Raw genomic sequence first — 14,325 nt, 5'->3', positions numbered from 1 at the left:
AGCTCCGTCACCAGCCCGGTTACCCGCCTGATCCCCGGAGCCACCACAGGGCTGGGGAGCGAGCAGGTCACCCCACCGGGCGCCGGCACTGGCAGCCCCAAGCCAAGCAGCACCCACCCGTGCTCCTCACCGATCGTATCCACGCGGTGCGTGAGCAGCAGAGTGCGGGAGCCGCACCGAGCCGCGGCGGCGGCGGCCTCGGTACCGGCATGGCCTCCACCGATGACGACCACGTCGAAGTGCCGAGTCCGGGGAGTCGCGCTGCCGGCGCTGAACTGGGCCAACGGAAGGGGATGTTTGCTGAGGGACGCGGCGATGCAGCGGCCGCAGCCTCGGACTGAGAACATTCTGGAAGTAAGCGTGATACGCTGCCTGACTTGGAGCCTGACTCGGGCGAGGCACTAAGCCCCTAGACGAGGGAAAAGCCGCCGGGCGCAGCCATCTTGCCTTGAGGTCACGGCGCAGCGTCTGGGTGCAGCGTCACTGCTGATTGGCGGCTTGGGGCAGGCCGTGGCGCGGCGTCCCTGGTTACCTAGGCGCGGTGGTGACGAGCTCCCACTGAAGGTCGCCCTGATCGCCTTTCCGGCAACTCTAATCGCCAGGTGTCCATCTGCAAACTACGGACGCGATCACGTTACCTTGTTAGAGTGCTTGAATTTTCTCGTGCCCCATTGCCTTGGCTTCTGTCTATAAAAAACTGAAAATAGGAAGAGATTTTAAAGGAGTTCAAATATAGTTATGAGTTCAAATATAGTTATGATTGCTAAGTAGGGGAATTGGATTCGAGGTTAAATGCCCAGTTTTGAGGATCTGTTATGCTATGTGTCAGTTTTATTACTCTAATTATTAAAATTATTGAGTAATAAAGTTGCTTTAGTAACTGAGAAATAGATGTTCTAAGCAAAGAGAAAAAGAAAATAGATGTTTTTTTGTGCACAGTTTAAAGACAAAACTTGAAAACGTGAAGAACATACTGCTTCCGTGGAGTTTCCATCCCTACACCATGATCATTGTTGCTTTTTATCTTTTTCTTTTCTTTCTTGCTATTGCCTAATTTTTCTGTGTGTATGCCTATGTTATTAGAATCTGTATATATACAGTTGTGATTTTACTGTTTGGCAGTTTGTTTTTAACTTAACAATATTAAAAAAAAATTTTTTTTTCAAAAGGCAGCATGATGCGTTCTGGGTTGGGAGGAGAATCTTGCGTTTCTGCATTTGCTCCCCAGATGGCTGCAATAGCTGTGATAGCTAGGGCCTTGCCAGACTTAAGTCAGGAGCCGGGCCCTCCGGCTGGCTCTCCCCTGCGCGTGGCAGGGATGCAAGTGTCGGCCGTCATCTGCTTTCCCAGGCACATGGAAAGAAGGCTCCATCAGAGGCAGAGCAACTGGAACTCCAACTGGCACATCAGACACTAGAACCACAAAACAGCAGTACAACCCACTGGCCTGCAATGCCAGCCCCTACTTAGCAATATTGTAATGCATTCCCTGCACGGTATGTGGGAATCTAGGTCACGTTTTTATGTTGTATAGTATTCAGCTGGGGTTGATTTATTCAGTCAACTTCAATTCATGGGCATGTAAGTTGCTTCTAATTTTTTTTTAAGATTTATTTTTCATTTGAAAGGCAGATTTGACAGAGAGGAGAGAGCTACAGAAAGGTCTTATGTCCTCTAGGTCACTCCTCAAACAATCACCATGGCCAGAGCTGAGCTGATCCAGAGCTGGGAGCCAGAAACAACTTGTGGGTCTCCTGAGTGGATGCAGGGTCATCCTCAGCTGATTTCCCAGACCACAGGCAGAGAGTTGGGTCAAAAGTAGAGCAGCTGGGTACAAACTAGCATCTGTATGGGAATGCAGGCGCTATGGGGAAGAGGATCAGCCTGTTGTACAACCATGCCAGCTGCTATTTTCTTTTCTTTTTTTTTTTTTAAATAGCGATTTATTTGGATCAGTGTTATAACATAGCAGGTTAAACCACCACCTGTGTGCTGTACTAGCATGTCGTATGGGTGTCAGTTCATTTGCGAGCCGCTCTGTTTCTGACCAAGCTGCTTGCGTAAGTGTCTGGAAAGACGAGGAATGACATAACCTGTGGGATGTTGCATTACACGGGAGACCTGGGAGAAGCTCCAGGCTCCTGTCATTGTCCTGGCCTAGACCTGGCAATTGGAGGTCGATTGTGGCCATACAGGGGTAGTAACCAGTGGATGGAAGATCTCTGTTTCTCCTTATTTCCTTATGTGACTCTACCTTTCAAATAAATGAAAAAATAAATATGTATTTTTAAAAGGATATGTTTATTTGAAAGGCTGTTATGGAGAGAGAAAGAAGGAGAAGGAGGGAGAGACTGAAAGATTTTCCATTGGCTGGTTCCCTTCGCAAACGGCAGCATCAAGCCAGAAGGCAGGAACTCTATCCAGGTCTTCCATGTGGGTAGCAATGGACCAAGCACATAGGCCATTGTTGGCTGCCTCCCCAGCTACAGTAGAAGGAAGCAGGATCAGAAGTGGAGCAGCCACTCAGAGGGAATGCTGACATTCCAGGCAGTGGCTGAACCTGGTGTGCCACACTGTACATATGTATCTTTGAAATTTATGGTACTGTCTCTTTAACTTTCTAATGTGTTGTTTATTTGAAAGGCAGAGACAAGCAGAGAGAACAGACTGCCATCTATCAGTACACTCACCAAAAGGCTCTGATGGCCAGCACTGGGCAGAGACAAATGCTGGGAGCCAACAACCCAATCTGTGTCTCTCATGTGAATGGCAGAAATGCACGTACTCACACCATCACTGCTGCCTTTCAGCATCTCTGTTGCCAAGAAACCAGAGTAAGGAGCCTTAGCCAGGAATTAAATGCAGGTGCACAGATAGGGAATGTGGCTGTCATAATTGCTCGGTCATACATCTCCTATGCTATCCCATTAGTAGAAATACTGTTAAGCAGTGTCTCAGTGATTGCAATTTAATGGATTGACACTAACTGTATAAAGTTATTTCCCTGGGGCCAGCATGGTGGCTTAGCAGGCTAACACTCTCCGCTATGGTGCCAGCATCCATATGGGCACTGATTCATGTCCCAGCTGGTCCACTTCTCATTCAGCTTTCTGCTTATGGTCTGAGAAAGCAATAGAAAGGGCTTGGTGCCATGGCCTAATGGCTCAAGTCCTCACTTTGAACGTGCCGGGATTCCATGTGGGCATTGGTTCATGTCTCGGCAGCCCTGCTTCCCATCCAGCTCCCTGCTTGTGGCCTGGGAAAGCAGTCAAGGATGGCCCAAAGCCTTGGGACCCTGAACCCGCGTGGGAGACCCTATAGTATTATTATTGTATAGTTCTTAATACACAGTCATATGTCCATCATTGTGGGCAGGGACAATGGAAGAGAGTCTAGCGTCCTGTTGTCAAGATATAGTAAACAATTTCATTGGGAGTCCATCTTGGTCTGGAAGTACAGATGCATGCTGCATTGTATCCTCACATCTAGATATGATAGTCTCCATTACACAGTTACTATACATCCCCTTAAATGAAAAACCACAAAACAAAATAAACAACAGGAAGAAAAAAAAAAAGAAATTAACAACACCATGAAGTTAAATAACATGCTACTGATTGACCAATGTGTCGCTGAAGAAAACAAAAAAGAAAATCAAGAATGTTCTTGAAGAAAATGATGCCTAGACTGTAATTCTCACCAGTGTCAGCTGGAATTGAGGGTGGGCTGGGTCGGGTCAGCCACAGCAGCCACTGGCAAAAGCTGAGGCGAGGGGTGACCATGCCAGCCTGGGCCGCAGCGCCCAACCAGCACACGTGAAGACCATGGAGGGAGGGGGTTAAGCTGGTAAGGAGAATGTCCAGGGCCCCCTGCTGGAATACCACTCCCACTGGTGAGCGTGAGTTGGGATGGGGGCATACCAGACCAGGCAGGTCTACAATACCTGTGGGCCTTGGGCCCAGAGTGGTGGCGCAGTGGTTAAGGTCCTCGCCTTGCACGCCCGGGATCCCATATGGGCGCCGGTTCTATCCCGGCAGCCCCGCTTCCCTTCCAGCTCCCTGCCTGTGGCCCAGGAAAGCAGTCGAGGACGGCCCAAAGCTTTGGGACCCTGCACCCGTGTGGGAGACCCGGAAGAGGCTCCTGGCTTCGGATCAGCATAGCACCGGCCGTTGCGCTCACTTGGGGAGTGAATCATCGGATGGAAGATCTTCCTCTCTGTATATCTGCCTTTCCAATAAAAAATAATAAAAATAAATTTAAAAACAAACAAACAAAAAACCCACCTGTGGGCCTCAAGTGGGCCAGATCAGGGAAGAGCCAGACATGACTGACTGACCTTACTGGTGCAGGCAGAAATTAGAATTGGTGAGGGTTGGTTGGGCTTTGCCGCAGCAGCAGCTGGCAGATGCTGGCAATGGGAGCTAATTCTGTCAAGTTAAACTGCAGAACCACCTGGAAAGTACATGATCCAGGAGTGGGAGAGGCCTGGGAGGGAAATAGTGGGCACCTCCCTCTTGGGTTATCAATTCCCACTAAAGGGCATGAAAACCAGGACTGAGGCAGACCTGGCTAGACAGAATGGCACCCATCAGCATGTGTGTGGGCTGGATAGTAGGCCTGTTTGGGTTGAACTAGGCTTCAGTGCCCACTGACATGTATGAGAGCTGAATGGAATGTGGGACAGACTGAACAAATTTGTGTATACACTGGCAAGCATGGTAACCAGGGCAGAGGATGGGTCTGGTGGGGGTTATTGGGAGTCACCCCAACTAGGCTGCAGCTCCCACCGGTTTGCATAAGGACCGAGTGTGAAGTGGACAAAATCAGGCTGAATTGCAACACCCATTGGTTCATGTGGAAGACAGGGCTGGAAGCAGAACTGATTCAGCAGTTGCAACCACCAGCTGATTGGGGCAATGGACTGTGCTGGGCCCTGCACTGGCAAGCACACTTAAGAATCTGTTTTGGAATCACCTCAGACAAAGTTTCTTTGGGGATCTCCCCAATCGAACTGCTGGACTCAGAACCCCAACCATGAAGACAAGTGCAAGGTTCTATGGTCTGACCATGGAGTGCAAGTGTCAAGGCTGAGCCTCCTCAGAGGTTCAGACAGCCTTGGACCAGGCTGTGCCACAATGCCAACCCCATTTTATTTATTTTATTATTATTTTTTTAAAGATTTATTTATTTTTATTGGAAAGTTGGATATACAGAGAGGAGGAGAAACAGAGAGGAAGATCTTCCATCCAATGATTCATTTGCCAAGTGACTGCAACGGCTGGTGCTGTGCCAATCCGAAGCCAGGAGCCAGGAGCTAGGAGCCAGGAACTTCCTGCAGGTCTCCCACACAGGTGCAGGGTCCCAAGGCTTTGGGTGGTCCTTGACTGCTTTCCCAGGCCACAAGTAGGGAGCTGGATGGGAAGTGGGGCATCCGGAATTAGAACCGGCGCCCATATGAGATCCCAGCATGTTCAGGGTGAGAACCTTAGCCACCAGGCCACGCCTCTGGGCCCTCTCATAACTCTTATATTTGGCCTTTTCATAGTGTCTTTAAATTCCTGAACACTTTTTTTTTTAACCTGATCCAGCTCTGCTTCCAGCTTTTTCTTTGTTTCTGCCTGGTGACAGAAAATATCTTCTAATTTTGAGTTCGATTTTACTTATTGCAGTTGATAAATGGCTCGATCCGAAGCCACGAGCCTCTTCCAGGTCTCCCATGCGGGTGCAGGTCCCAAAGCTTTGGGCCGTCCTCAACTGCCTTCCTGGGCCACAGGCAGGGAGCTGGAAGGGAAGCGGGGCTGCCGGGATTAGAACCGGCGCCCATATGGGATCCCGGGCGTGCTAGGCGAGGACCTTAACCACTTGCGCCACCGCGCCGGGCCCAGATAAATGGCTCTTTGTTTACAATCACTTGTGCCACTCCCTTCAGCGAGTTCCAGGTCTGCGTTCTTACGTTAGATTTTCACCAGGGTCTCCGTAGCCCCAACTCCTGGCTCACCACTCTCCACCTCCTAGATATCGTGCTGAGGCTGCACCGTTGTCTGCACAACCTTTCTCAAACTTCTGGTTGGACAAGGCCAGGGTTAGGAAGACACCAACTGTCTTACATAGCTAGGTTGTTGGTGGTGCTGATCTTGCCGGAACCTGTTGGGCGTCAGGTCTGAGGGCCACCTGGACCTATTTTGACACGTACGATGCTGTAGTTGGTATTTTCCGTGTGAGACTAGTGCGAGACACTGAGTTCAGGGATTTCTCCCCAAGCTCAGTGCATGCACACCTCACTGTTGTTCACCCTGCCATCTTAAATTCTTTGCCACGCTGTAATAAATGGCGCCTGTTCAGTGCCGCTACTAGAGTTCTTGATCTGCTGCTCGCTAAGTCTGTCAAGTCCGAGGGCTACTCGGACCTGTCTTGAGTTGAACCTGTAGGAAGCCACGTTGTTGCTGTTCACAGAGTCATAAATGAATTCACTCCCAGCTCCATGCATGAGCAGTCCTGCCCCCTAGCCCTTGCCTCCTTAAACAAAATGGTGTCTGCCATTTCTGTCTGAACATTTTTCTCAGTGTTTTAGAACTGCACTATACCTCATTTCTCATCCCTCTGCACTACTTTTTCTTTTTTTCATTAATGCTTATTCTATTACACGAAACAATTTACCCATACATGGTATTATGTTTATTGTCTATTACCTGTTTCTTCCAGACAGAATGTAAACTCAGTAAGACAAGGAATTTTGTCAGTAAATCCCCAAGTGCCTAGAACACAGCTTTGGCACATATTAGACATTCAAATATTTTTTGATTGAATAAGCAAACATGAAATACAAAAAGTGAGCAGAGTCTTCAGACTGCTGTGAGCACACCCCTGAACAGGCAGGAAGAGTCCCCAAGGGCACCTGCAGTTTCCAGGAAATTGGTTTTCATATTTCAACTTCTACTTCATTCCTTTCCTGAAACTGATGTCTTTGAGAACAAGCCTGCTACACGACAATTGATTCTAGAAAAAAAGAAATACACCTTTTTGGCATTTCAACTCAAACTGGAGCTGTCCTTCTGGGATGTTAAAAGTGTCTTTGCACCAAAAAGAAGGATGTATCCCAATGTAGATTTCAGGGAAGGTTTTTTAAATGAAAAGTTACCAAGGCACTTTTGTTGTTGACAGATGAAGGGATGACATTTAGACAATTAATGGTAGATTATTCAGCTTTTAAGAGGAGTGAAATTACTGAATATGCTATTACATGCATGAGCCTTGGCTAAGTGAAACAAGCCATTCATGAAAAAATAAAATATTTTATGATTACTCTGACGTAAGTTACTTAAAATAACCAAAATCATGGCAGAGTGCTAGTTGCAGGGAGCTGGGCAGACTGAAAGGAGAGTTATTATTTAATGGCTACAGATTTTTAATTTAGTCTACTATAAAGAGTCTTGGAGATAGATGATGGTGGCATGTCACTTGTCACAAATTGTATGCTTGAAAAATATGTTACTTCCTGTGGAAGGAAAAAAATTTAAAAATTTTTACTTGAGTTTTGCTTTTACTTGAGGATATTTACTTTTATTTGCTGGTTTGCTCCCCAGAGTTTAGCAGCCAGAAGCTGGAGCAGGGAACTCAAAGCAGGTGGACAGGGGCCCGGTTTCTGCGAACGGTCACTATTGTCCTCCAAGGTGTGCATTAGTAGGAAGATGGAGACTGTTACCATCAACAAACTGCTGGAGGGAGGGCCTTCTCACTCTCTTCCCCCCCCCCCCCTTTGAAAAACCTGCCTTTCAAACAAAAATAAATAAATCTAAAAAAGAAAAGAAAAAAGCCTGTACTGAGATAGAATCACAACAGCTGGAGCTGTATGGGTAATCTAAAATGTTAGTGCCATTTTTGGACAGCTGTAACAGAAACTAAGGTTAAAACAACAGGAACTCTGCCAGTTGTAGGCAACTACCTCACTTGTATTGTACCTAGGCAAGTGTTAACACTGCTGGGAGAAAAGTAGTTGATAGCTGGTGAGCATTCTGGGCCTGGTTAATGCCAAATTTGTGTTAAGTATACCAGTGTACCAGCATAGTTGCCTATTTTATTTTATTTTTAAAAAATATACGTGGGGGGCCCGGTGTCATGGCCTAGAGGCTAAAGTCCTCACCTTGAAAGCGCCAAGATCCCATATGTGTGCTGGTTCTAATCCGGCTGCTCTTCTTCCCATCCAGCTCCCTGCTTGTGGCCTTAGGAAGCAGTCTTGGACGGCCCAAAGCCTTGGGACCCTGCACCAGTGGGAGACCCAGAAGAACTCCTGGCTCCAGGCTTCGGATTGGCACAGTAGCGGCTGTTGTGGTCACTTAGGGAGTGAATCATCAGATGTAAGATATTTCTCTCTGCTCTCCTCCTCTCTGTATATCTGACTTTGCAATAAAAAATAAAATAAACCTTAATAAAAATAAAATATATATGTGGGGTAGATACTGGCAGAGCAGCAGACAGGGTCTGGGCTCCCACCCATGAGTGTGCGTGGGCCCCGGATAGGCAGGCAGGGACCAAGGCTGCGATGGCATACCACCCGAGGACAGGGCTTGGGGATCTGCACACTAGCAGGCATGGGGGCTGTGGAGTGCTCAGGGGAGCAGGTCTGGGAATGTTTGAGAGGGAGGACTGCTAAGGGAGAATGTGACAGGCGAGTAATGATTTCCGGGGAACTTCAACCAACCAGACTACTGCATTTGCAAGTAAACAAGGGGGCTCAAACTGGGAGGCTTAAAGGAGGAACACCAGAGGACCTTTTGAGGCCAAACTAATATGCCTACCCACATGAGAGCTGAGCTGGGCTAGCCAGTATCAATCACTGCTTACCAGTGCACACAAAAGCCATGGCTGGGGAGCCTGCGTGGCAGGGCTTGATCACAGTACTCACCAGTTGAGTGTCAGGGCAGAGTGTTGACTGTGTTAGGCTGGGCCAAGACACTAACCAACTTACAAAAGAACTGGGTCTGTGAGCAGATTCTGTGGGGAATTGTGATCTCACCGTTCAGGGACTGCCATTCCAACTGGTTTGTTCAAGCACTGGAGGTGGTGATGGGCTGAGCCAGGTGTGACCATAGAACTCACCAACACTTATTGGAAATGGGATTAGGAACAGACCAAGTTGGCCTAGGCAACAGCATCCTTAGGCACACCCACGATTGGGTGTGGGGTGGGCCAGGCCACAGTATCCACCAGCATACACAAAGGCTGAGATTAGAGGGCAGACTGTGCCAAGTAAGGATCTTGTACCCACTGGCGTACATGAAATCTGGGTGTTGAGAGTAGGTGTGGCAGGGGAACTTGGGGAACTCTCCTGGTGGGCTGTCACTCCCTCTGGTGAGGACATGAATCAGGGTTGGGTGTTGGTTAGTCTGGGTGGGCTGCTTACTTACTGGCAGGAGTATAGATTTGCTCTGAGGTGGCGGACTGGGCAGAGCCAGGCTAAACTATTGGCATGCATAGGAACCAGGATGGGGTATGAGCCACGGTGGACTAGGCTAGGCTAGCACACTTACCGGTTTGCATGAAAGACAGGGTGCAAAAACATGAGCTGGAATTGGGGGCAGACAAGCCAGGACAGGCTACAGCATCCATCAGCAAATGCCAAGGTAAGGCAGGCCAAGCCAGATTGGGTCACAGCACCCACCAACACACATGAGACCTAGTAGGGAGGTTGTGGAGAGCTCTCCTGCTGGGCTGTGGTTCCCACAGGTGAGTGTGAAAACTGGAACTGAGGAAAGACCAGGCTGGGCAGGGCTACAATATTTATTGGTCTGCATGTGAGCTAGGCTAGTGGGAGAACCAGGCTGGACTAAGTGACTATATCCACTGGTGCGTGCATGAGTCAGAATAAGTGCAGGCTGGTTGGCTTTCCTATAGCATCAGTTGGCAAGTGCTAGGACTGGGCGCAGGTTCTGCCAAGCTAAACCATAGAACCACCTGGAGAATGCAAGATCTAGGACTGGGAGTGGGCCCAGTAGGGAAAATGTGGGCACTTCTCTGATGAGCTGCAACTCCCACTGGTAAGCATGAGACTCAGGGCTAGGGGGTGAGTCTGGCTAGATAGGCAGCAGCACCTGTTGGTATTAGTATAGGATGAATAGTGGGTTGATTAGGTTGAGCTAGGTTTCAATGCCCATTGACCTGTATGAAAGCTGAATGGGATGTGAGACAGGCTGGACCAGTCTGCTGCACATGCTAATAATAATCACAGGAACTAGGGTTGGAGTGGGCCCAGTGGGGATTATTGGGGGTCGCTTTGACTTGGCTGTGGCTTCCGCTTGTGTACATGAGGGCTAAGTGTGTGGGAGGCAGAGTTGGGTTCGGCTGCAGCGTCCATTGTTTTACTTAAGAGGGCTAAAGGCAGAACCAATACTGCAATTACAACTACCACTGTGCGAGTAGGCTGATGTGGACGACAGACTGAGCCAGACCCCATACCGGAAAGCACACACAAGAGTCAGGTCTGGGATTAGCTCTGATGAGGATTTTTTTGGGGATACTTCAAACTGAACTGAAAGACTCAGAACTCCAACCGTGGGGAGAATTGTAGGATCTGTGGTCTTATCATGGAGTGTGGTGTGTCAGAATTGGCCCTCCTCAGTGGCTAAGACAGAGCAGTGGACAGCATACCCAGATGCATGCGGAGGATATGGCAGTCCACTGGGGCTAGCAGAGGACATCTGGTAGCATAATAGAGGAAGGAGGGCAGGACAAATTGGTGAACTACCCCAGCCAAGCACCAACAGGAAATATCCAGGCAAATGGAGACTCTAAGGTGGACTATGTCAGCCAATGGACCTTGGGAGGATTTCTTCATCCTTGGATTGCCAAGATCAATAGCATTTTAGAATTTTTGAAACCACTCTAGCAGAACCCTTGGAACATGTGTCACATCGGGGACCCTGGGATGACATCTGGTGGCTATTCCCCATCTCTGGATACTGAGGTGATTGGGAAGCTGGGGGAGGTTTCTCCCCTTATCTCCTCCCTTCCCCCAGATACAGGGAGAAGAAAAAGGAAATTTAGAAACAAAGATCTCACAAAACAAAACAAAACAAAACAACAGAAAAAAAAAACAATGATCTAACCCATTTTTTCCTAAACTTCGGTCCCCCCCAATCAACTATGTAAACATGATCAAAAATAAATAATAATAATTTTTAAAAAACCCCAGGGATGGAGGCAGACCGAGCAGGGCCAGGCCGCAGTACCTGACAGTGAGAGTTGGCACAGGGGACATGCTGGGTCAGGTCAGCGTGCAGCAACTGATTGCAAATACCAAGATAGGGGATGGGTTACGCTGGGCTGGGTCAGAGCAACTGCCGATACATGCAAGATCTGTGGCAGGGAACTAAGGGGACACCGCTCTGAGCTGCAGTTCCCACTGGTGAGCACAAGAGCTGGAATACGGTCTGTGAACTGGGCTGGACATGACTAGTATACCTCAGTATGGGTGTGGACTAGGTGTGGGGTGTGCCAGACTGGGCTAGGTTCCAGCACATGTTAGAGCCAGAGTGGTGCAGGTGTGTTGGGTGTAGGATGGCTGGCCTGTAGCATCCAACAGGAAGAGCTGGAATGGGTGTGGGCTAGTCGGGTAAGGATGCTGTACCTGCCAGAACGGAAGGTGGGCCAAGTCATGCTAGACAAAGAACCCATCACTGTGCACAAGATCTGCCTCTGGGAGGTGACTTGATCGAGGAGCTTGGGGAATTCCTCTATCAGGACGCAATCTCTGCAGGTGAGCACAAGAGCCTAGGCTGGATGCAGCCCAGACCAAGCCAGGTTATAGTACCTGTTGGCATACATGTGGGGCAGGTCTGGCGGCAGGCCAGACTGGGCTGGGCTGGGCTGTAGCACCTACCAGCATGAGCTGGAATTGGGGGCAGGCTGGCCAAGCCAGGCTACAACACACACTGGTGAATGCTGCAGTGAGACGGGTCATGCCAAAATGTGCTGTATAACCCACCAACCCACCATGGAAGACCCAGGATTGGGGGAAAGGGTGCATATCAAGTAGAGGAGCTGCAAGGATCCCCCATCCAGACCACTGCCCCCGCTGGGAGCTGGGACTGGGCAGGGCAGTACTACAAAGCCTATAAACCTGCATGTGAGCTGGGCTAGGGGGAGAGCCAGGCTGGGCTAAGTGATTGTATCCACTGGTGTGTGCATGAGCCCAGAGTAAGTGCAGGCTGGTTGACTTTGCTGCAGCATCGGCTAGCAGGTGCTAGGACTGGGGACAAGTTCTGTCAGATTAGACTGTAGAACCACCTAGAAAGTACAAGATCCAGGGCTGGGAGTGGGCCTAGTGGGGAAATTGTGGGCGCCTCTCTGATGAACTGCAACTCCCACTGGTAAGCATGAATATCAGGGTTGGTGGCAGACCTTGCTGGATAGCCAGTAGTGCCTGCCAGTATGAGTGTGGGCTAGATAGTAGGTTTGATTGGGCTGAGCTAGGCTTCAGCACCCATTGATGTCTACAAGAGCCAGATAGGATGCAGGATAGACTGGACCAGTCTGCTGCACATACTGGCATGCATAGGAAGTGCGGCTGGAAGTTGGGGGTTTTTGGGGGTTGCTGTGAGTAGGCTGCAGTTCCTGCTGGTTTATAAGAAGGCCGAATGTGTGGTGTGCAGGGTTGGGCCGCAGCATTCATTGGTTTGTGTATGAAATGGGGCTAGAGACAGAACCGGTCAGGTGACTGCAACTACCATTGTGTGTATGCTGATGTGGGTGAGACTGGGATGCCGACCCATACTGGCTGGCATACACAGGAGCCAGTGATCCCAACTGGATCACTGGACTCAGAACCCCTATCATGATGAAAATCACAGGATTATGGAGTCCTTGTATGAAAACTGGGTCTCTGTGGTTGCTGAGGCTGGTGCAGTGGACAGCTCATGGAGGACATGACAACTAGTTCTTTGAGGCCCACAGAGGACATCTTGTACCATGGAAGGCAGAACAAACTGGACAGCTCTCCCAGTCAGGCTTTGACAACGCGTATCTGGGCGAATTAAGGTGGACTATGCCAGCCAATGAAACTTGGAAGGATTTCCTCAACCTTGGAACAACGACATTGACAGCACCTCAGAAGTATTGAAATCACTCGAGCAGTACCTTCAGAATATGCTGCACACTGGGGACCCTGGGATGACATCAGGTGGCCATCCCCCATTCTTAGGTACTGATGTGCTTGGGTTCCTGGAAGCGGTCTGCTTCCTTTCTCTCCCCACTTTCTCCAGATACAGGAAGAAAAAAGGGGATGCAAGCAGTTATCTTATCCATTCCCCCGCCCTCCATTCCTTGACCCTCCCCACCCTAATCAATGGTTAACATGGGCATGCATCCCTCTTAATTATGTAAACATCATACAAAATAAAACGAGTTATTATTTAAAAACACAGAACTCTATACTTCTTTAAGATTTGTTATGGCTTTCAAAAAGTCAAATAAAATTAAATATTCACTCCACTTAATCTTCATCTTTTTCCCTTTAGTTAAGATTGGGCATTTTCTGTTTCCTATGGACAATAACAACAAAAATCTTTACGTAAGCTGCTCCTGGAATTTCTTGGGCCTTGTTGTGGCAAAGCAGATAAGGCCTGTAATGTCAGTATTCCACATGGTCCCTGACTTCTGTCTGGCTGCACCACTTCATTTTTAAAAAGATTTATTTATTCATTTCTTTGGAAAGTCAGGCCAGTTCATTTTAAAAAAAGATTTATTTATTTATTTGGAAAGTCAAATATACAGAGAGGAGGAGAGACAAAGAGGAAGATCTTTCATGTGTTGATTCACTCCCTGAGCAGCCCCAATGGCTGGAGCTGAGGCAATCTGAAGCCAGGAGAGTCTTCTGGGTCTCCGAAGCAGATGCAGGATCCCAAGGCTTTGGGCCATCCTTGACTGCTTTCCCAGGCCACAAGCAGGGAGCTGGATGGGAAAGCAGCAGAAGATGGCCCGAAGGTTTGGCCCGTGGCTCCTGCCAGCTAGGGATCAGCCGAGCTCCTGCCATTTCAAACATTGGCATTAGATCTGTCTCTCCCTCTCTCCTTCTGTAACTTACAAACAAACAAACAAACAAACAAATCTTTAAAGAAGTTTGTCAACTAGAAAAAGATACAGCTTTCTAAACTAAGTTTAGGCGGTATGTCAGGAAATGTTTTTGGTGATCAAGTTTCTCTAGCGTTTTCTAGAATTTCTCACCCTGCAGCTTGAGAACTTCCGCGTCGCAGAAGGCGCCACTCGTGGCTCCGGTCCTCCGCTTCCCGACGTGGGCCGGGCCAGATGATCTCGCAGCCTCGCTTCCTGTTC

At 48.7% G+C, this 14,325-nt stretch overlaps 1 protein-coding gene across 1 annotated transcript in view; it reads right to left on the bottom strand.

Moving 5' to 3' along the window:
* MTO1 (mitochondrial tRNA translation optimization 1) overlaps window positions 1-445 on the bottom strand; it is a 29,146-nt gene extending 28,701 nt beyond the window's left edge. Inside the window, exon 1 of the mRNA XM_040983633.1 lies at window positions 131-445. Coding sequence (XP_040839567.1) covers window positions 131-347 — 217 coding nt within the window. The 5' untranslated portion in view covers window positions 348-445. The remainder of the gene's footprint in view (window positions 1-130) is intronic.
* Window positions 446-14,325: the final 13,880 nt, after the last annotated feature.

This window comes from Ochotona curzoniae, unplaced genomic scaffold, assembly GCF_017591425.1.
Source record: "Ochotona curzoniae isolate NIBS_2020 unplaced genomic scaffold, NIBS_Ocur_1.0 contig_3819, whole genome shotgun sequence".
NCBI classification, from domain to species: domain Eukaryota; kingdom Metazoa; phylum Chordata; class Mammalia; order Lagomorpha; family Ochotonidae; genus Ochotona; species Ochotona curzoniae.
The sequence above is the reverse complement of the archived record's forward strand: the minus strand, read 5'-3'. Positions and strand labels throughout refer to the sequence as shown.